The sequence below is a fragment of the Labeo rohita genome, chromosome 16, assembly GCF_022985175.1.
Source record: "Labeo rohita strain BAU-BD-2019 chromosome 16, IGBB_LRoh.1.0, whole genome shotgun sequence".
In the NCBI taxonomy this organism is placed as follows: domain Eukaryota; kingdom Metazoa; phylum Chordata; class Actinopteri; order Cypriniformes; family Cyprinidae; genus Labeo; species Labeo rohita.
Genome location: NC_066884.1, coordinates 12,407,378 through 12,429,523, shown reverse-complemented (window position 1 = coordinate 12,429,523; position 22,146 = coordinate 12,407,378). Strand labels below are relative to the sequence as shown.

The window sequence follows — 22,146 nt, the reverse complement described above, 5'->3', positions numbered from 1 at the left end:
TTTGTTTTATATTTTAATATACTTTAAAATGTAATTTATTCCTTTAATTTTCATCAGCCATTACTCCAGTGTCACATGATCGTTCAGAAATCATTCAGTTAATAGTTTATTATTTATTTATATTATTAATATTTATTTCGGAACCCCTGACACTTTTTTCAGGTTTTTCTGATGAATAAAAAGTAAAAAGAAGAGCATTTATTCAAAATAGAAATCTTTTTTAATAAGACAAGTCTTTACTATCGTTTTTTATAATGAATTTTACATACAGTATCCTTTCTGAATAAAAGCAATAATTTCTCCAAAATAAATAAATAAACAGATAAATAAAATACTGACCTCAAACTTTTGAGTAGTGTATAATATTACAAAGGATTTTCAAAACAAAAACAAAAAAGAATGATCCTGACCCTGAACTTTAGAACGGTAGTGTAAATTCAAGTAATTTCCACTTCCTGTAGTTCCAATTGAACTTATTTCCAAATAAATTACAAAATAATACAATCTCAAATTGGAAAGTCTTTGAAACACACTGGCTTGTGGATCTTCCACTACCTGTATTACTGATGAAGAGTGCCGGTGCACCTGCTAGACCAGACATACATCTCACCATGCAAGCAAAAAAAACAAAAAAACAAAAAAAAAATTGTGTTTGCATGAGCTGCTTGGGAAAACATCAATCAATGACGTACTGCAGAGGACACATGGTGGAAGTAAAAGATGTAGTTAAGCACAGCAGGATTGCACCATTAAGCTGTTTTCTCTTTTTTTGTATCATTTGTCTGTATCTGATTAGCCGTGCATAAACCTTATGACAGATTACAATATACAGTTGCAGTTATTTATTACAGTGCGGCAGAAATCAATAGTCAGAATGCCAAACAGTCCAACCAAAAGAAATATTACAAGTAATACACTCGAAAAGCAACTGTTTGTTCAGTTTAGCTAATTAAAATCAGCTAATGCAGCACAATTCTTGATCACTTTGTCACAACCTAATTTAATTGTGCAAATTTAATTTGCAAAATGGAAGTTAATCTATTTGCATTAAGACTATATAAAAAGTTTGGTAAAAACGAAATGAATTTAACTAAATGACTTTAACTTCAAGGGTGCAACAAATCCAATGAAAACACTTAAGAGACACAGTGCAAAGTGAAATTCAGCAGGCTGTAAATTAATAAAATAAATTAGTTGAGGTAGGAATACTACTTACAGGCAGTGGACTACTGTACGGCCTTCCCCACACTCCCTCTGCCACTTCTGCACGCTGGCCAGCAGGTTGAGAAAGGCCTTTTTAGAATCAGGCACGTCACGATATGCAGACCAGCGGAGGAACTGGAACTGGCACACGACCAGCTGACCCTCCTGCAGCTTCACACGGATGAGATGGGGAAAAGGAAAGGTCACGATCAGTAATGCATCGCCAGCTGTGCATTTGGACTTGTTTATGAATGTGTACAGTAGCGGAGGACTGTTCTCCATGCTGAGGTCTCAGCAGTGCCAAGTCAGCAATGTTTAGGTAGTGATGAATGAGTCTGCTGGGAAAGAGTTTCACATTTGGGTGGGGAAGAGGCACTGTAAGGCCGGCCCTGATATACGCCCGCTTTGGCTTGAAACACATGTGGAATTAATATAGAGCCCTGAGGCACACTCTAGAACTGCCCTGAGGCCTGCTGGGAGGAAGTGAATGCACTGACCATAGCTGAGCGACACACTTTAACAAGTTTGACATAATTATTTTTCTCCCAAAATGTTCTTCTAATTTGGAAACTACTGATACAACATACACAAGAACTTAAATTAGGACGAATTAGGGTGTATTATGAAGTTACATTTGAGTTTTTACTGAAAATCAATCTGTTTTTACTGATAATAATAATAATGTTCATTGAATCTTATTCATGCTTAATTGGAATACAGTGCATATCGTTTGTTGCGTATATCATAACTCAGGGGTGCTCAACCCTGTTCCTGGAGATCTACCTTCCTGCAGAGTTCAGCTCCAACCCTGATCAAACACCTGGACCAACTAATTAAGATCTGAAGGAGCACTTGATAATTACAGACAGGTGTGTTTGTTCAGGGTTGGAACTACACTCTGCAGGAAGGTAGAACCAGGGCACCCCTGTCATAACTGAATGTGTGACTATTTGATATTCAGAATAGAGAAGGGAATTGAAATTTAAAGAGATATCACCCAAAAATTAAAATTCTGTCATTAGTTACTCACCCTCATGATGTTTCAGACCAGTAAAACCTTCATTCATCTTGAGAACACAAATCAACATATTTTTTATTAAATCTGGGAGCTTTCTGAACCAGCATAGACAGCAACACAACTGACACTTTCAAGGCCCAGAAAGGTAGTAAGGATAATGTTAAAATAGTCTATGTGGCATCTGTGGTTCAAACGTAATTTTATGAAGCTACAAGAATACTTTTTGTGCACAAAAAAAAAACAAAACACTGACATAAAGAGAAGAAATTGTCTATGCAGGTTCAGAAAACACTCAAATTTCTGAAGATGAACAAAGGTCTTACGATTTGGAATGACGTGAGGGTGACTAATTAATGACAATTTTCATTTTCGGGTGAACTGTCCCTTTAAAGGGGTCATCGGATGCCTATTTTCCACAAGTTGATACAATTCTTTAGGGTCTTAATGAAAAGTCAATAATATACTTTGGTTAAAAATTCTCAATGAAAAGAATTTTTTACCTTGCCAAAATCAGCTCTGCAAAAATCATTCTGGTTGAGGCTGCTTTAAATGTTAACGAGCTCTGTTCACACCGCCCCTCTCTTCTCTCTGTGGAGTGACGAGCCTGTTTACTTTAGTCGTGTTTAGCCGCTAAACTCGCTAACTAGCACTTTATTAGGAAAGGTGATTGCAGAGATTCATAAAAAAAAAAAACCTTATACTCACTTCTGCTGTAGGTGAAGCTGGATCACGAATGATTTGCGCGAACATAGACGCATTTATATAGATCGGGAGGCGCATTCCCTTCACAAACAAACATAATCCACTGCATCTTCAGCGGCTTAGCTGTCGGGAGTAAATTACGACCACTATGTTCATTATTACATCCAGCAACACAACACCTCAGTCAGAGATATTCTTGTCTAACTTACGTCCGTGCTCCAGCATCAAAACAATGGAGGGCGGACTGTGACAGCTGATCTGAGGTAAGACGCTCATGTCAATCAACTATTGTGGGAGCGGCCTCTGTGGGTGTGACGCCACACCGTCAGGCATCTGAGAATGGCTCGATTTGAAAAAGGGGATATTATTTTTACAGATTAATTAAAAACCACTGCATGGATTTTTATCATCATAGGGTAGATTTGTACATACACTGCCAACACACATTAATGTTCAAACAACATGAAAAAGTGAACTTTGCATCCAATGACCCCTTTAAGGGAAAATTTTTTCAGTAAATAACACGTTTTTAAGATAAACCAGTATTCAGGTTACGCACCTCACTACCAATTTCAAGTTTCCCGAATGTTCCGGCAACGTTAGTTTTTTTAGTCTTTGGTTCCCAAAGTTTACAATTTAACATTCTCTGTTGATTAGCCAGGAAAAAAAAAGAATGTTTAAGTTCCAATGTTTCAACATTCTCCTAAATTCTATATTTCAATATTCTTTAACCTGCTGTACATCAATAATCAGACTACAATCCATGTCTTGTTTTTATCCATTATTTAATCGATCATTAAAATAAGCAAAGCGCATCATCAAACATACTATTGAGGATTAAACTAATATGCAAGATTTAATTTTTCCATTAACATGTAAGATTTCCTGGATAATCACAGCCTGTGAATGCTCTATAGCAGATATGCAAGAATGCAGAAAGTGCACTGTTTAAAAGCAGAAGCAGTGACGCCAACATTCTCTACCACACAATGTAAGTAATAGAGATGTCACATTTAAATAACACATGCACCCACAATCACAAGCACACCCATCCACACACCCCCTTAAATCCCTCTACAGCGCTGGAAATGCCTTTCCCCCCACTCAATCGCCTTAGTTTCTAACACTCCACAGAGACGCTGCATGCCAAAGCATTAAAACACTGTGACATCTGTCAAAAGTACATCGAGCTGAGAGAAAAATGCAGGCGTCTATTAGGCAAAGAGCACTGCTATAAAACATTCGCAGAGCAAAACAGAACAAAATTAGCCCTTACAATAATGACAAGCTGGGGCAAACTGAAAGTGGTAAAAATGACCTTCTGTGGCACGCTCATTAATGTATATTTCATATCTGCAGGCTTATGAAAACTTATTTCGGCATCTGTCCTTGCCTGCGAAAGTGCTGCCATATGAAGTGTCATGTGCTGATGGTATGAAAATGGATATTTTGAAATAGCTTTTCCTCTGTTCTTTAATTGCTCTTGTAGCTTTGGCTGACAAAATATATTGGACTGACAAACCCTATTTATTATACCACTTTATCTTGTAGTCTATTAAACCGTGATCTGAATGTAACATGGCATAATAGCCAACAGAGTAATATAAAAGACCTCTTTCAAAGCTTTTGAAATATTACATAAAAGTCTCAATTTCCGCACTTTTAAAACTTGTGGAATTAAGCCGACGGTTAAATGGCACAACATAATGATCAACCCGTTCCAAGGTATGAAAAATGTATTATCGCAGAATATCATTAAAACCCTGTGGTGGTAATTCAAGAAATTCTCCCAGGAAATTACATTGGAATCTACTTCGCATTTTTAGAAAGAAAATTAAGAGGCTCATTTGCACAGTTGGATGACTTTTTACCTTATGTATACCTTTAGAGGCCCAAGAAGGACCAAGCAAGTAAACTTTATTTCTAAAAAAAAAAAAAATGCTTTAGTATGAGGCATAATTGCTCAATTAAAGCAATTTTCTCAAGTGAGACTAAATGATGATTAAGTGATTAAATTTCTGTTAACTTAAGGATATATTAAGGTTCTGCGAGGGCTACAAAAAAGAAAACATTTATTATATGTAAGCAAGTGAATTAACATTGATGGAACTCACTCTTGTCACGTTTTTGACCCGGAAAAGCCGGGTGATGATGTCCTCATCTGCAGACATGGACAGAAACTCCACTTGCATAGGACCATACTGCTGAAGACCTGGTTCAGGCCAGTACTGCACACAAGGCTGGAAAGAGAGAAGAAAACAGAATGAGACATAAAATAGAAGGAAAAAGAAAAAGAATGAACAAATAAGACAAACAGACAAAAAAACGTGTTTACAAGCAGTGTTAATTTTGTTGACGAATAGTTTTCACGAAGAACATTTTTTCACCAACGAAAACGAGACAGTAAAAAAAGAAAAAACTTGTTTTAAATGACAAAAAGTGATGAAGAAAATCTACTGACATTTTCATCAACGAATAAAAACAATTCAAAAATGTGTCGCATGGAAAATACACAGAAAATTGTGTTGAATGATGTCTGTTTTGATGAGTATGCACGTAAATACACTCAGTTCCGTGTTAAGTGAATGCCAGCAGTTAGGAAAATATCGGATGTGTATCAGTTAGTGCTGTCAAACGATTAATTGCAATTAATCGCATCCAAAATAAACGTTTTTTGTTTACATAAATGCATGTGTACTGTGTATATTTATTATCTATATATAAATGCACACATGTATGTATATATTTAAGAAGCATATATATTTATATATTAAATATATTTAAATATAATATAAATTATATGAATATACGAATATATATGAATATATACACAGTAAACACATAAATATTATGTAAACAAAAGCTTATTTTGGATGTGATTAATTGTCTGACAGCACTACTATCAGTATAATGCATCCAGGCATTCGTTTATTAAAGGGACAGGAGCCTAAATTTCGTTGCCGTTATGTGTCGTTAATGTTAATCATGCAACAAAAGAAAATCACTCACTGATCTTTACTGAATGACTTTAGTAAGCCTAATAAGGATTAATCAAGTTTATACAAATAAATATGTATTGCTGAAAGAATGAAGAATGTGTTAAGTTGTTATAAAGAATGCATTTTATATAACCATTGGTATTTCATTGAAAGGAGGACCATGTTCTTCTTTCTTAAAGTGGTTTTATTTTAATATAAAGGAATATTGTGTGTCACCTCAGTTGGATCTGTGTCTATACTGCATGGTAAAACCTTAATATAAAACCTACATAATTAGTTTGGAAATTTTAGAGAAATGCTTAATAAATGCATTACACTGTAACTAAATCCATTAGATTATAGAAAACATATTATGTCTCTTTTTACAATAAGTAATGTAAGTCTCAGATGCCCCCAGAATGTGTCTGTGAAGTTTCTGCTCAAAATACCCCACAGATCATTTATTATATCATTTTGAAAATGCCTATTTTGAGTGACAGAATAGGTCTGTGCCTTCACAGCTCGTACCTCAGATACTCTGTCAAAAACATTAGTTTGGTTTGATTATCATGTCTATAGCGCTGAAATCAAGTGTTTTGAACCATATTAGTTTAAACTTCTGATGCAGTTTTCTGAGCGCACATATCCGAAGAACACACAGAAAGCAGCTGTCACATAGCATGTGAGTACTAAACTAAGTTCTCTTTCATGTCTTATTGCGCTTAAACTGTGAAGTTTATGTAAAAAACACACATGAGTTACAAAAACAGTCAGTTATGTCTGTGAAGGTAAACAGGTGGGAAAGAAATTATATTTTTATATTAGATCTGTGTGGCAGCAGCGTAAAAAAAAAGTCGCATTTTCATGATATGCCACCTTTAAATCTTAAAATATTTAGTCGACTAAAACTAGACTAAAACTAAATGCTATGACTAAGACTAAATAAAAATTTGCTGTCAAAATGAACAAATTTTGCAAGCCATAATTTACCAGGGGACTTTTAGGACTGTTTTCTAGATCTATTTTTCGAGGTCATGTTTCTTTCATGGGTGTTTTAATCATTTTCCCGCTTCATTGAATGTTTAAAGTACAAAGAGAGAGGAATAGGGAAGAAAAGGGAAATGGATTCTCGTGGAAAAAAGGTTTTGAAGAGAAAAAAAAAGGTGAAAGGTGTTTTTAGAAGAAATTGGATTGAGGAAGAAAAAGGTTCTAGAGGTTTAAAGGTTTATGGAGGAGTGTGATTTTGAAAGAATGTAGAATAAAAAAAAGTACAAAAAAAAGTTCTAGAAGGTTCTGAATGGAAAATGTCTAGAATGAAAAACATTCTAGAGGGAAATGGGTTCTTAAAAGAAAAGTCTTTTGAAAGAAGTATTTTTACAGTATCGCTGCTGAAATGATGATCAAGCCGGACGGTCAGAGGCCAACCCCCATAATCTAAAAAGAATGTGATGTGAAATAAATGAGATTCACCATTTTTATCACTCAGTCAAATCAATGTTTTGACTCATCTGTATTTGGAACATACCGCAGCCTTAGAATTCAGCATCCATACATATGAAACGCTGTAGCCTTACTAAACTGAACTGAGCTGAAATTAAACAGGCGGAGATGGTGAGAATAGGCGAGAAAAAGGAAGAACATTAATGACAGCAAAGCAAGTGAGGTGATAAATATTAATACTTATGGACTGCAGAGAGCAATCATGCGAACGAAGAAGAGGGAGAGACGTTAATCCACCACGGAGAGAAAAAGGAACAGATCGACTGCGAGAGTGACACTGAGTAACTGCCGGCATGTTAGCGCACGTCAGGGTTTTCAGAGAGCCGTGATCGAGAAGAGCACCGGAACGCCACTCCGCAAACTCAAAGGGAAGCTGTATGTAAATTAGACTTGACTATAGGCTTATGAATACAGAACGTTTCACAGGGAGATTAAGAGAAGCTGGGGACAAAATAGCTTAAACGACTTCAAAGGACACGCGATGATGCGAATGCAAAAAGGCAGCCGATAAAGACGTATTTTGAAGAAAAACTCCCAAAGTCCTCTTGGGCGGCGTGTTTAGTGGAACTTCTGGTGGCGGTGTGAATGCTTTCACTTACCCAGGCTGAGTTCGATTGGTTCAGCTGATTCAGCATGACCACAGAGGTGCAGCCGTAGTCAAACACCAGCCTCCAAAAGTCAGAGGTCGTGCCGGGCAGCGGGTGAGGGGTTACGATGAAGGCAGCAGGCCGGTGGAAACTATCCATCAGTGCCGCGTTAATGTAGTTGTTACTCTCCCCCTCGGTGGTCACCAGGAAGGCGAGGGCCCTGTCGGGTGGGAGAACGTCCATGCTGCGGTTCTTCTCGCGGTTTCGCGGTAACAGGGCGATGCTGCACTCCTCGACGTCCAGATGAGGAGTCACAGAGTTTAGCGTCTGAGGGAAAGAGAAATGGAAGGGTATGTTAAACATCTGAAATAAGCTTTGTAGTATTTTTCCTGTGGTTGAGACTTAAAGAGCAGGTCATATGGGTTTTCGAAATCTTTTTTTTTTTATCAGATTGTAATGTAGCTCTCCTTCAATGAAAACAGTCTGCAAAGTTGTTAATCAAAAAAGTGCATGATAAATAAAGATATTCTCTCTCTATATATATACACTGCCGCTCAAAAGTTTGGGATCAGTAAGACGTGTAATGTTTTTTAAAGAAGTTTTTTTTGCTCATCAAGGCTGCATTTATTTGATTTTTTTTTATTTTAATATACTTTAAAATATAATTTATTCCTGTGATGCAAAGCTGAATTTTCATCAGTTGTTACTCCAAGTGTCACATGATCCTTCAGAAATCATTCTAATATGCTGATTTATTATCAATGTTGAAAACAGTTGTGCTACTTAATATTTTTTTGGAATCTGTGATATTTTTTTAGGATTATTTGATTAATAAAAGGTTAAAAAGAACTGCATTCATTTAAAATAGAAAGGTTTTCTAACAATATATACTACTGTTTAAAAGTTTGGGGTCAGCTAATTTTTCTTTTTTTGAAAGAAATTAATACACTTATTCACCAAGGATATGTTAAATCAATAAGAAGTGATAGCATAGATTTACATAGTTAGAAAAGATTTATATTCTGAATAAATGCTGTACTTTTTAGCTTGTTGTTCATCAAACAATCCTGAAAAAAGAATCACAGGTTCAAAATATATATATAGATTTGGCAGCACAACTGTTTTAACATTAATAATTCTAATAATAAATCAGCACATTAAAATGATTTCTGAAGGATCATGTGACCCTTAAGACTGGAGTAACAGCTGATGAAAATTCAGCTTTGCATCACAGGAATAAATTATATTTTAAAGTATATTAAAATAAAAAAACATTATTTTATATTGTCATAACAATTAGCAGTTTTTTTCTGTTTTTTTTTTTTAATCAAATAAATGCAGCCTTGATGAGCATAAGAGACTTCTTTAAAAAACATTACAAGTATTACTGATCCCAAGCATTTGAGCAGCAGTTTATACATATATAAACATTATAACGAATCAGATTTGCTCTTTTGAGATAAAATGGTTTGGTTTGATGTGTTTCATTTAAGTATTATTTATATAGTAATATACTATTTTAATTTTGTTTAATTTTTTTAATCTAGCTTTAATTTCTTGAATGTTTGTTTTTAGTTCAGGTTTTTGCAATTTTGTTATGTGATTGTATTTTTGATTGTATATATATATATATACACACACACAAACAGAAACAAAAAAAAAATACAAATAAAATACAAATCACATAACAAAATTACAAAAACCTGAACTAAAAAGAATAATTCAGGAAATCAAAGCTTAAACAAAATTAAAATAGTATATTACTATACAAATAACTTAAATGAAACATATCAAACCAAACCATTTTATCTCAAAAGACCAAATCTGATTCTTGTGAGAAGAGAGAAAAAAATAACATAAAAACACAAAAAACAAAACCCAAAACTATGGAAGTCTGTTTCTAACTCCGGGTAATATATATAAATAAATAAATACCTAACTAACTAACTAAATAAAAAAATACAATAGAATTTAAAAATTTAATGTGAGATAAAGTTTAAAGTAAGAATTTAAGTCACAAATGGGAGATACATAGTCACATTTAGACACATAAAGTTGCAATTAGGAGAAATTAAGATGCAATTATGTAAAGTTATTTGTTCTTCACACAGCAGAAAAAGTAAAAAAAAAAAAAAAAAACAAATTTGAAAAAGTGAAAGAAATAACGAAAGAAAGAAAAAGAAAGCTGAACAGAAAACAAAAGTGATTTCGTGCTGGCACAATGGTGATTATGAAGATTTCCATTATGCACTAATAGCATTGTGCATCTGGTGACCGCAGATGTGCTCCAACTCCAAAAACAGCTTTTGAAACCAGCTTTAACATGCGTTAAATCTCACTCGTCTAAACTATTACTGCTATTACCAAACAAAACTGCAAAATCAGGCCAGCCTCATACATAATAAATACAGCTTCTATGAGCTCATCAAAGTCAGGAAAAAAACAAACAGATACCATTCCCCTGAAAACCAAAAGGTAAAGAGATTTGCTGTTCTCTACTACAGCCGAAGGAGCTTATAACAACAAGTCAACAGAAAAGAAGATGTCTACATAAACATAAAAAATATGTATGTACAAAACCCATTATAATATGCTCCATCATTACCTAACAATCCATACTCTGTAATTCAAATCTGCCTTCCTGTACTTCCGTTTCAAAGGCTCAGCAAAAAAATTGCTTGTGATGAACGCATTATAATTCACCTGGAAGGTAAAGTCAGAAAAATGCAATGTAGAAGTAAGTGCAGGAGAGCAAGGATAGTTCTGCCTGCCTTCCCCTGAATCAATAAAAGTATTCTCTGCAACACATGTGGAATGGTACATCTTTTATTAAATAACCTTCACCGGCCTTTCGCTCCCTGAGGATCTGTGGCGAAGTGAAACACGACTGACTACTGCTCCCAATGGATGACGAACGCAAGGTATTTTTCTATTAAACATTTTGCACTACCTTTATGTTCGACAGTCTAGTAAAACAATTAAACTTCTCTAATCAATAGCCTCCTACTAAAGATCCTTCACCTAAGATGCCCAGTGTATACAAATGAAATCTGTTCAGAAATTAGTTCTGAAAGAGTTTCCAACATTCTGTTATATATTACAGATTAGTTTTTTAATTGAAATGTATGTAGGCATACATACGCTACGGAATGGACCTGTGTTCATTGGGGTCAAAGAGATTATTTGGTAACACAATAAGGTTCAAACTACATTAGTTAACATGAACTAAGAATGAACAACACTTCTACAACATTTATTAATCTTAATGTTAATTTCAGCATTTACTAATACATTATTAAAATCACAAGTTGTGTTTGTTAACATTAGTTAATGCACTGTGAACTAACATGAACTAACAATGAACGACTGTATTTTTATTAACTAACATTAACAAAGATTGACAAATAGTATATTAGTTAATATATTAACTAATGTTAACAAATGACACCTTATTGTACAGTGTTACCAATTATTTAAATGTCCTCTGGATGTCTAGCCACACTCAAATACAATTATTCAACGGCACTGATCATTAATCTACGGGCAGCGGGCACGGTCATACTTTGTGTAGTTCAGAAGTCTTGTTTGAGTTCTGCCATCAACCTTGCTATGCTCCACTGAACAGATTTAGCATTTATAAAACTTCATAGAAGTTACTTACTAATCTAAAAAAAAATGTAATTTCCCTTGATCTTCTGAAATAAGAGTTTAATTTATGATGCAAACAACTGTAACTTTAAAAGCTCAAACTTTTTGGCCTGTTCAGGTCATTTATTGAAACCAGGCTGCAAAAGCAAACCCCAGGAGTACTGTAATTATGCTATAGAGTTTGTTTGGAATATAACTAAAAAGAGCAAGATATAGCGAAAGCATGTTGCCTTATAAGTGATATTCATTTTTAACAAGGTCCCTAAACATTTCTGTCCAACATTAACTGCAAAGAAGTTAATATAGAAGAATGGGGCTGTATAACCTCTGAGTAAGAGAGCTGTCTCCAACACTAGCTGCCATGTGGAACATTTCAGGTGACAAGCAATTTGTCTGCCACCACTGAATGTGAAACTGCTTCGCAAAGTGACATAGCCAAAGCCGATCAGAAGATGTTTAAAGGATTCACTCCAGTATTAACATTTTCTGATAATTTGTTCACCACGTCATCCAAGATGTTAAAGTCTTTCTTCGGTTGAAGAGAAATTAAGGTTTTTGAGGAAAACATTCCAGGGTTTTTCTCCATATAGTGGACTTCAATGGAGATCAAAGGGTTGAAGGTCCAAATTGCAGTTTCAATGCAGCTCTACCTGACCCCAGCCGAAGAATAATGCTGCCTTTCCACTTGTCTCTGACATTTGGATATGACTGACGCACTTTCCGCCCTAGTAGCAGTCGCACAGAACTTTCAAATTAGACGTGCAACAGCCATTATTCCATGGTAAAGCATATTCACCATGGTAAAATGAATACTTTTATGGAAAGTATGAATGTATCGACACAAAACAAATGACCCCCAAAATAAAAACACAGGACGTTTTATAGGGCTAATCAATGTAAATAACGATTCAATAATTCTGCCATAATTATTCTGCCAGAAATAGTGTTTAAAGAATAACGTTAAAGTGAAAAAATACTGGTAATTGTAACCTTACACTCACTGTTTTTAAAAGAATACATCACATCCGTTCGGATGGTCACATATGGTCCAGCTGCATAAGTTCAAACATTTTAACACATCCGAAGCTCAAATCGGATGCGAATTTTCTGCATATGCATATGATCAGAACTCCACGCAGCTCCCATACTACTCTCCATTGGAAATAAATTACTTCCGGTCTGTTGCTTGTTTGTTTATCAGAGATAGTGGAATGGTGGCTTAAGGGTCTTATCTAGCGAAACTAGATAAAAAAACAAAAATGTATATACTTCTTAACCACAAATGCTCATCTTGCACTAGCTCAACCTCATGCATTATGTAGTCACTTTGGAAAGGTCACACGATGTATGACGTACCTACCCAGTGTTAACAAAGCGAACGTGCAAAGACTAAGGCTGTGTTCACACTTGTAGTGTGGTTTGTTTGGTTCATTTGGTCTGGACCAAACAGGAAAATTATACATATGGTCCTGGTCCAGGACCCTGGTATTTTTGACAGCAAATCTAAAGATATCGAACCTAAAGGCATAACGATACATTCACAACTCGATTGGTCGGGTTGAATGGCGTATATTTTGTGACGGAACTCACCAAACACTCCAACAAAAGGAAGAGATGTGTTCAAGTTAAAAGTTTGCTTTAAAGTCGAATACACCTAATGCCGTCTGCTGGACTAAGCACGCTCATTGTTGCGTGTATATGATTTTATTTTCACCACCTGCAAATTCACAAAGAACTCAAAAAGGCACTTTATTTCCTCGTTGCTCCACGTTTGCTTTTTGTTTTAGATACACCGCTTATTCCCTTTGTGAAATCATCCCATAGTGTCGCATCTTGTCATTACTTTTTGTTTATGGTTCGTTTAGAAGTATTTGGTCCTTGTTGCATTCATATTTTATTCGAACCACACCAGAGTTCGTTTGGAAGCTGACCGAAACCCATCTTTTTAGTGATCTTGGTCCGCTTGTTTGGTGCGCACCACGGTTCGAATGGCAGTGTTCACACTCACTCAAATGAGCCGCACTAACAGAGCAATTGCACCAGAGTTTGTTGTAATCAAAACAAACATGACAAGCGTGAACACACCCTAAGTCAAACAACCTTTACAAAAAAAGGTGAAACGACAATGTCGGATGATTTTGAAGTTGAAGGAGAAAATGAGATGGAGTTTTTCATCCTACCCTACCTTTTTGAACCGGAGTACACAGATGAAGAATTAACCACACGTGAGCTTTCCAACATGATTACGAAATGCGTGAAGTCGAGCTAGTGCAAGACAAAGTATATATATATTTTTTTTGACAGATGACAGATCATTTTGCTATATAAGACCCTTTTTCCTCAGCTGGGATCGTGTAGAACCCCATTGAAGCTCCACTGAAACTGCAATTTGGACCTTCGGGTCCCATTGAAGTCCACTATATAGAGAAAAATCTTGGAATGTTTTCCTCAAAAACCTTCATTTCTCTTTGACTGAAGAAAGAAAGACATGAACATCTTGTATGACATGGGGGTGAGTAAATTCTCAGGAAATTTATTTCTGGAGTGAACTAATTCTTCAAACGTAAAGTCACGTGGGACTCTGCACCAATGAGATCTCACAATCAAGACATTAGGGAAAAATATATTGTTTTATATTAGTGACAAAGACCTGGAACTCCTCTCGTAGCTGTGAAGAGTTGCTCTGAGAATCCACCCTCAGCATCTCTTTGTAAGCCAGGGCGAACTCGTTTACTGGGATGGCGGTCTCCCCACACAGGCACGCCTCCAGGATGGCATCGTGAATGAATATGTACTGCTCCTATATAGAGAGAAAAAGCACAGGCATAACTACACATACAGTAGCCTGCTATAGACTTCAAATTTTGATTCAGACTCGACTGAAGGTTATAATGTCTGAGTGGGTGAGTTGTCCACTGTTATTACTTCATCTAGTTTGACACATTCATGTGAATTCGCTGTTGTGCGCTTGATAGCCAAGACATTAATGTATTAATCAGCCAATCACACTGACAAGGAAGCAGTGCTTTCTGCAATTTTTCATACTTTTATTTCAAAATAAGCTCAAGTGAGGTCTCCCTTGAAAGCATTATTTGTTGGTGTCCCTGTTGGATGGTGTTACAACAAATTTCATCTATTATTTCGTAATATTTGCTTTCATTTAGTTTAAGTTTCTCAACTGGATTTTTAGAGGAGACACTGTCTTCCCTATGTCCTCTGAGAAAACACTCTTGATAGATGAAGCAGGAACAGGAGGAGAATAGAAAAGAGGACTAGAGGAGACATGAGAATGCATGCTAGAAAAAGGACAATACAGAGTAAATAGACATTGATAACAGAATTTATTTAACCTTCATGTTTCATGTAAACAGTGCACTGCGAGTATATACATTTCTCTACATAAACACTTGCGGATGGATTTAATTAAAGCATTTGGTAAATAATTACTAATGTTTTAAACAGTCAAATGACTGTGGGATTTACATAATAAAGTTTGGATATGCAAATTTCAGAACATCTAAGCAAAGGCACTTGCCTCCGCAAAGCGGACAGATGCAACAGAGATGATTATTTGCATTTCACACCTATCAATACACACTTCTCACTGAACTCCAAAGCTAAACATTTTGAATATTCATAGCAACTCCTACAGAGCTTATGACTATGCAAATACAAGAGATGTCATGTAATAAGTCTCCTGCCATAGCATATAAAGGGAATTATGAGAAAACATGTGAGAACTTGCACCTCTGTTTGAATCATGTTGATGCGGCGAGAGCAGAGGGTCTTCACACAGTTGTAGATGTCCACCACTCCTTCACACTCCGCCATGTCCAGCATTACATCCAGCACGATATAGCAGCCGGTCCTGCCTGCTCCCACACTGAAGAGGAAGAATGAAAGACAGATAGCAAAATGTTCCTCAAAAATTACTTGTTTTTCTTCGAACAAGCTGGTGAACTGCAGTGAAAAATAAATACACTAAAATGTATTTAAAATACATTTATTTCATGCTAAGTATATTACAAATACATTTACATATTATGTACTTGTAAAAAAAATACCCTGCCATTGCACTTTTAGTATACTAAACTGGAATATTCAAAGTCTGCTAAATTGGAACAACTAATTTTGTAATTAATGCACTTTAATTGTGCGGACGTAGTGCTGATGTCTAACTAAAGATATACTGAAGTATATTTGATTGTGCTAAAGTGAAACTACTGCAAGTATACGTTGGGTACACTTTAAATATTTTGCACTGAAAGACTGATATTACTTAAAGATCACACAATCCTGATCAACAATGACATTAAAACATTTTTTGCTTAATATTAAGAAATATGCACTGTGCACAAGTAGTACTCCAAATAAAGTTTAATTAAAAGTCTCAGTAAGTCTCAAGCGAAATGTTAGTATAAAATAAATGCATTTTAAATCTATTACTTTTTACTAGTGAAGTTTTAACCGATCATCGCTTCCTCTTTACTACTAGTTATAGCATGAAATAAAACATGTATAGTTATGTTGTCTCAACTGCAAAAAGACAACAATACACCATAGTTCACTGACGTTAATCTAACTCTCCTGTTTGTTTTGTTTGTCAGACAAAATAGCAGATTCGGCATGATGATTAGTCAGATCGCGTGTCAATCAAACTCCCAAAGAAGGTTAAAATCCCACCATACAATAGGGAAGAAAAGATTATCGCAACTTATTTTCCATGCCAAATTTCAGTACTTAAGGTAAGTAGGTCTTATTTAGGGAGTATGCAATAACTGATCAAAAGAGTCAGCAAAGACAATTATATTTTTATTTAAAAAAATGCTAAAACTTTTTATTAATCAAAGAATCCTAAAAAAAGTATTACGCTTTCCAGAAAAATGTTAGGCAGCACTGCTTTTTTCAACATTGATAATAATACAAAATGTTACAAATCTCACAAAATCTTAAGCAACAAATCAGCATATTAGACTTATTTTTGAAGGTTTATGTGACACTGGATTAATGACTGCTGGAAATTCAGCTTTGCGTCACAGGAATAAATTACATTTTAAAATATATTCAAATTGAAAACAGTTGTTTTAAATTGTAATAATATTTCACAATATCATAATTTGTACAGTATATTTGATCAAATAAACACAGCTTTGGTGAGCTTCTGAACGGACATATTTAGATGAAATTTAGATGATGAAATACCGAGCTCCATACCTGCAGTGGACCACCACAGGCCCTGCATCGAGTGGTGTGGAGGATTTGACCCGCCGAATGAAGGCTAGCAGACCCGTGGCATGGTATGGGACTCCATGCTCAGGCCATGATGTAAAGTGAAACTGACACACTTCGTGTTTGGCGGAGTATCCTCTCTGAAAGAAAAACATGCTCCATACTTCAGATATAATTAATATGCATCATATTCACATTTAAATTAGAGGAACACTAACATATAAGAAACTTGAACCCGAATTGTCCATATGTGTAAGGGCATACCACCAGGCCATGGCTCCAACATAGATACGGTTGAGCTTTGTAAGTAGACAAGTGGCACAATTTGTATTTAATTTTACTTTTATTTTTTTTTAATCAAGACAAACTGCAACTGGTGTGTTTTTTATTGGACGAAAAAGAAAATTCCCATTGGCTCAAAAATCGGAGGTGACTCACTTCTGGAGTTTGTATTCCTCACAGCTCAAAGACACCAACAGAAACTCAAATGAATTAGCAAAAGCGACAGTGAAACAAACACCCAGCTCCGCGGTTCCACTCAGGGGAGGTGCGTATGTCTAGTCGACAGGCCACTAAGAGACTTCCTATTACCGCATCCCAATTGCTCGTCTGTTTGAATACACACAAAGAAAGCTTCAGCCGAAAGCCTGTCTGATGGTTACGCCGAGAAACCTTCCCCACCAAACGCAAGCACATCGTTCCACCCACAGCCCGTGTTTGATTGACAGGGCCGTGGCAAGCACAAAACTCACATCAAAGGCTGTCGACAGAACTGCGCCTCCACAGGGCAGCAAAGAGGACGATAAGAGAAGACAGGGGGGTGAGGTGGAGGAGGTTAAATTGAGCTAATTTCAGTAAACGCACCCACATTTAGCCCATTGTATCAGAGAGAGGGAGAGATAATGAGAGAAGAGAGAAAGAGATGCTTTAGTTAATGTGCCCGCCATAAAGCGTTCTGAGATGAGGCAGCTCTAATCCTGGAACAGACAGCTTGGTGGGCTTCTGCTGGGTATCAGGCACTTCTCTCCATTTCATTTAAAGGGCTGTCACTCTTCCCTAACATACACACACACAAATGGGTGCACACATACACACACAATTCATGTTCTGCCCTAATCCTAGCAAACAACCAATAGATACCAGCAGTGCTGAGTAGATTACGGAATACAAATTACATGATGTAATCTCCACATTGTAGGAACTTTTTGGTTACTTTTATATGACTACTTTTGACCTAACTCATGTATCATTGATTTAAATAGGATAATCTTATATCATCAACAACACGAAGTGCATTAAACATTACATTATGCCAAGATTTCCCAAATTGGGGTTTGTGAAGGAACTGCAGGTGGTCTGTGAAATTCATAAAAATCTCATAAAAATTTTGAATTAAAAAAAGATTTTTTATTTTATTTTATTTTATTTTATTTATTTTATTTTATTTTAATCTCTTTTTTTTTTCTTAATGTTCCATGTAATTATAGTAGCATGACTAGGTCTGTGAATTAATTCAAAAATGTTAAATTACAATTTATTATTTTATTTTATTTTATGTTTTATTTCCTATTAAAGTTACATGTAAATATACTAACATGATCTGACATCAAAATAAAACACTAACTAAAAAGTATATAAAATATTACATAAAATAAATAAGTAGTAAATAAAATATTTATTTTATTTTATGCTTTATTAATTCTTAATGTTTCATGTAATTATGGTGACATGACTAAGACTGTGAAAAGCTAATAATTAATAGTAAAATTGTTAAATAAAAAAATAATAATAAAAACTAATCAAAATAAAACATTTACTAAAAAGATTAAATATTTTATTTTATTTTATTGCCTCTTAATGCTCCATATAATTACAGTCACATGACTAGGTCAGTGAAAAGTTAATAATTAATCTTAAAAATGTTAAATAAAAAAAAAATAAATAAAAACAATCAAAGATAAAACACTAAAAGATTAAATATTTTTATTTTAATTTATTATAAAAATGTGACACTTTTATTTTAATTTATTATAATTTAATTTAACTTAATTATTTTTTGCTTTATTGCCCCTTTATTGTTCCATGTAATCATAGTGACATGACTAGGTCTGTGAAAAGCTATTAATCTTAAAAATGTTAAATGAAAAAACTAAAATATAAACAATAAAAATATAACACTAACTAAAAAGATTTTACTTTATTTTATTTATTATTTTATTTTTATGTTCTTTTGTCTCAATATTCCATGTAATTATAGTCACCTTTTTTAGAAATGAAAATTGAAAATATAAAAAAAGAAAAATTATGGAGAATTAATGAATTTACTGCCATTTTGTAAACATTAAGTAATCATGTATTTAATAAAAAAAGTAACTGATTATAATACAAACAGTTTAAAACAGTCTAATTGCAAGCATTTAATTTTTTTGAATCTTATACATAATACTTATTACATATAATCACTGCATATCAGCATAGCAACACTTATTAGCCAGAAATACTTGATTCTAATTTGGTCAATCGTGGCAATCTTAGATCGAATAGCTTTGTGTAATGATGCTAAACTGCATAGATGATATTCGAAAATTGATTTCCGACATGGCCGTGATGGTTTCACGTCTCTCATATCAACTCCGCTGACTCTTTCTTCTCACATAACAAAATTATTTCAACTCAAATCAATAATTCATGTCCATTTATTTATTTATTCATTTGGTAAGTACCCGTGTAATAAGCGGGGTAATGTGGAGTAACACGATACGAGATCTGCGATACAAGACCTGATCACCCTGTCTGCATTTATTTTGTGATAATGGCCTGCTGACTGTACATTAACCCGTGCATAATAGATCGCATCATATCAAATGGCAGAGCAAATCTCGACGCCGTGTGAGAAATAAGAGCGTGTTGGAGCCGTGGCTTAGAGGTGGTGTGGTGCTCACGCGGGAAATGCAACCCTTCTTTTGCCCATCATTTCCTGTCCTGTCTCTAGAGGAAGAAAAATCATTTCATACCCGCTCCAGGGCAAAAGTTCGCACTGTGTACTCCGCCAGAGTTTCGGTCTTCAGCAGTGTGATCTTAATGTCTCCGTACATCTCTGACTCATCTGGCCAATACTTACAGCATTTCACCTGAAATGTGAACCACATAAACAAACCCAGGTTAGAAAACATTAGAGGTCCACAGTAACATGATACTAACACTGACAAGATATATTATATACACTACCAGTCAAAAGTTTTTGTTTTTTAATGCTTTTAGAGAATTCTCCTTTGCTCACCAAGCATGCATTTATTTAATCCAAAATACAGAAAAATCAGTAATATTGTGAAATATTTTAAACTGAATTAAATGCTATGCAGAAAACAAGCCTTGATTATATTTCAAAAAGCTAAAAACAAAACAAAACCTATATTTATTTAAAGTACTTATTTTATATCTTAAACATTCTGGTCTCTGAGTTAAAGCTGTACAGTAATCAAACTGATGAAATGAAAGAAAAAGAACTCCTCCTTGTGTACTGTAAACCAGGTTTATTTCGACACGCCTATTACGGTTACACAAACTGTTGGATTTGCTGTCGGACCTAAGCCATCATCCATTTATCCCTGCTGTTCACAGCTTTTATCATAAAAAGGGAAAGCGTATTTTTCATAATAGAGCCCCAATTTCATAAGAGGGCAGGGACGGGCCGTTAAGAGGACTGTTGGCAGCAGGCGCTGTCTCCGAAGCACTGAAGGGGCCGATGCGGGTGTGGAGAGGAAAATGAAAGAGGAAATTATGTCGGAAGAAGAAATAGAGGTGGTTTAAAAAAGCTGCAACGAATGGGCCACAAAACAAGGGAGCACAATGCATTACATGAGTGTGGGAATTATGATACTTCAAATCTTCTTTTTAGTTGACAGCAAAACACATATTTTTTATAACGGGAACATGTGATAAATGTACTGTACTGCACGTGTACTGCGGTGGTACAGTGATGGTGATATCAGGGGACTTTGATTTATACCATACTGATTGCACTAACAATAAAGTATCATGTAGCAGCACCATGCATTTTTGGGCCTGTGTAAATGGATATTCATTTTGAGATTTGCTGAAGATTGCATTTAGATGTGTTAGCAAATTATTGTTTCGAAAGATTGAGTGTTATATGACAGCAAGTGTAATCTGAATGTAAAACAGCATGAGCATGCACTTTTAGGGCCCTATGATTTTCACAATGTGGAAAATGCATTTAACTCATTAATTTACTGTTTAACGCGTAATGTCACTGAATTTATCAAAGTTTGGACTAATTAATCAAAAGTAGGTCATTACACTTTGCGATATGGACTAGTATCTGTAAATATTAAGTTGTTTTTATCCATTCAAATAAATAGACATGCTAAAACAGTAACGATAAAACATAAGGTGAGAAAAAATAAAACATTTAGTTGAGCTCTAAATGTGTAATTTTTGTTACTTTTTTAATAAATTGCTGTTAAAAATGCTGTTAAAAAATAAGACACGTTTTTGATTAATAAAATTTAAATTAATCATTAAAAAAAGTCCAGAAAAATATAAACAGAAAAAAAATGGAATCCAGAAAAGTTAAAATGGGAAAAAAAACTGAAATTGAGAAAATTAAAATGGATTTCATAGGGCCCTACATTTTTAAACATCAAATATCTACCAATAAATACAAAAACCTCTGAAATCAGCTGATATATGTAGCTGTATGTTACTGATACATGCATAAGTCTTTCCCTTCATGATTTTATCAAACATGAATATGGTAATCATTATGGTAACCATGCTTTATATCAGAGTACTATCACAACTGAACATCATGTAAGGATGATTATCATATTCATAGACCGTGGTATTTACATGATGCTCTAAAGTGCAAAAAACACTATTTTCATGGTGTTAAATGGTACTTTATGTGCATACAGTATCACATATAAAAACATAATATTTGTTTTATCAAGCAGAAAAAGTGACCATGACTGATGAATGGAACACGATGACATTAAAAAAATGTACATATCGTTTCAAAGCACACATTGGTGTAACAGACCCACAAACACACAAACATTTAGAGGTGATGACTGAATGAAATGATTGGAGTGTCTTTAGTTGATGGGTTAGTGTGCAGATGAGGAAGGATCTAGAACATACCCTGCCCACCTCCACTAGCTTGGTGATCATGACGATGCTAAAGCAGTTCTCTTGCCAAACCATCCTCCAAAAATCATACACTGTCTCCTGCTTGGGCCCTGAAACAAACACACACACA

At 34.9% G+C, this 22,146-nt stretch overlaps 1 protein-coding gene across 14 annotated transcripts in view; it reads right to left on the bottom strand.

Moving 5' to 3' along the window:
* ptprub (protein tyrosine phosphatase receptor type Ub) overlaps window positions 1-22,146 on the bottom strand; it is a 288,224-nt gene that overhangs the window by 6,651 nt on the left and 259,427 nt on the right. For 10 of the 14 annotated variants that reach the window (XM_051132191.1, XM_051132190.1, XM_051132189.1 and 7 more), the window contains 8 exons: window positions 22,029-22,126; window positions 19,880-19,996; window positions 16,851-17,005; window positions 15,384-15,519; window positions 14,287-14,436; window positions 8,001-8,315; window positions 5,038-5,163; window positions 1,217-1,374 (listed from right to left, as the gene is read on the bottom strand). In XM_051132191.1, coding sequence (XP_050988148.1) covers window positions 1,217-1,374; window positions 5,038-5,163; window positions 8,001-8,315; window positions 14,287-14,436; window positions 15,384-15,519; window positions 16,851-17,005; window positions 19,880-19,996; window positions 22,029-22,126 — 1,255 coding nt within the window. The remainder of the gene's footprint in view (window positions 1-1,216; window positions 1,375-5,037; window positions 5,164-8,000; window positions 8,316-14,286; window positions 14,437-15,383; window positions 15,520-16,850; window positions 17,006-19,879; window positions 19,997-22,028; window positions 22,127-22,146) is intronic. The other 4 variants (XM_051132192.1, XM_051132200.1, XM_051132194.1 and 1 more) reach the window with 2 other exon arrangements.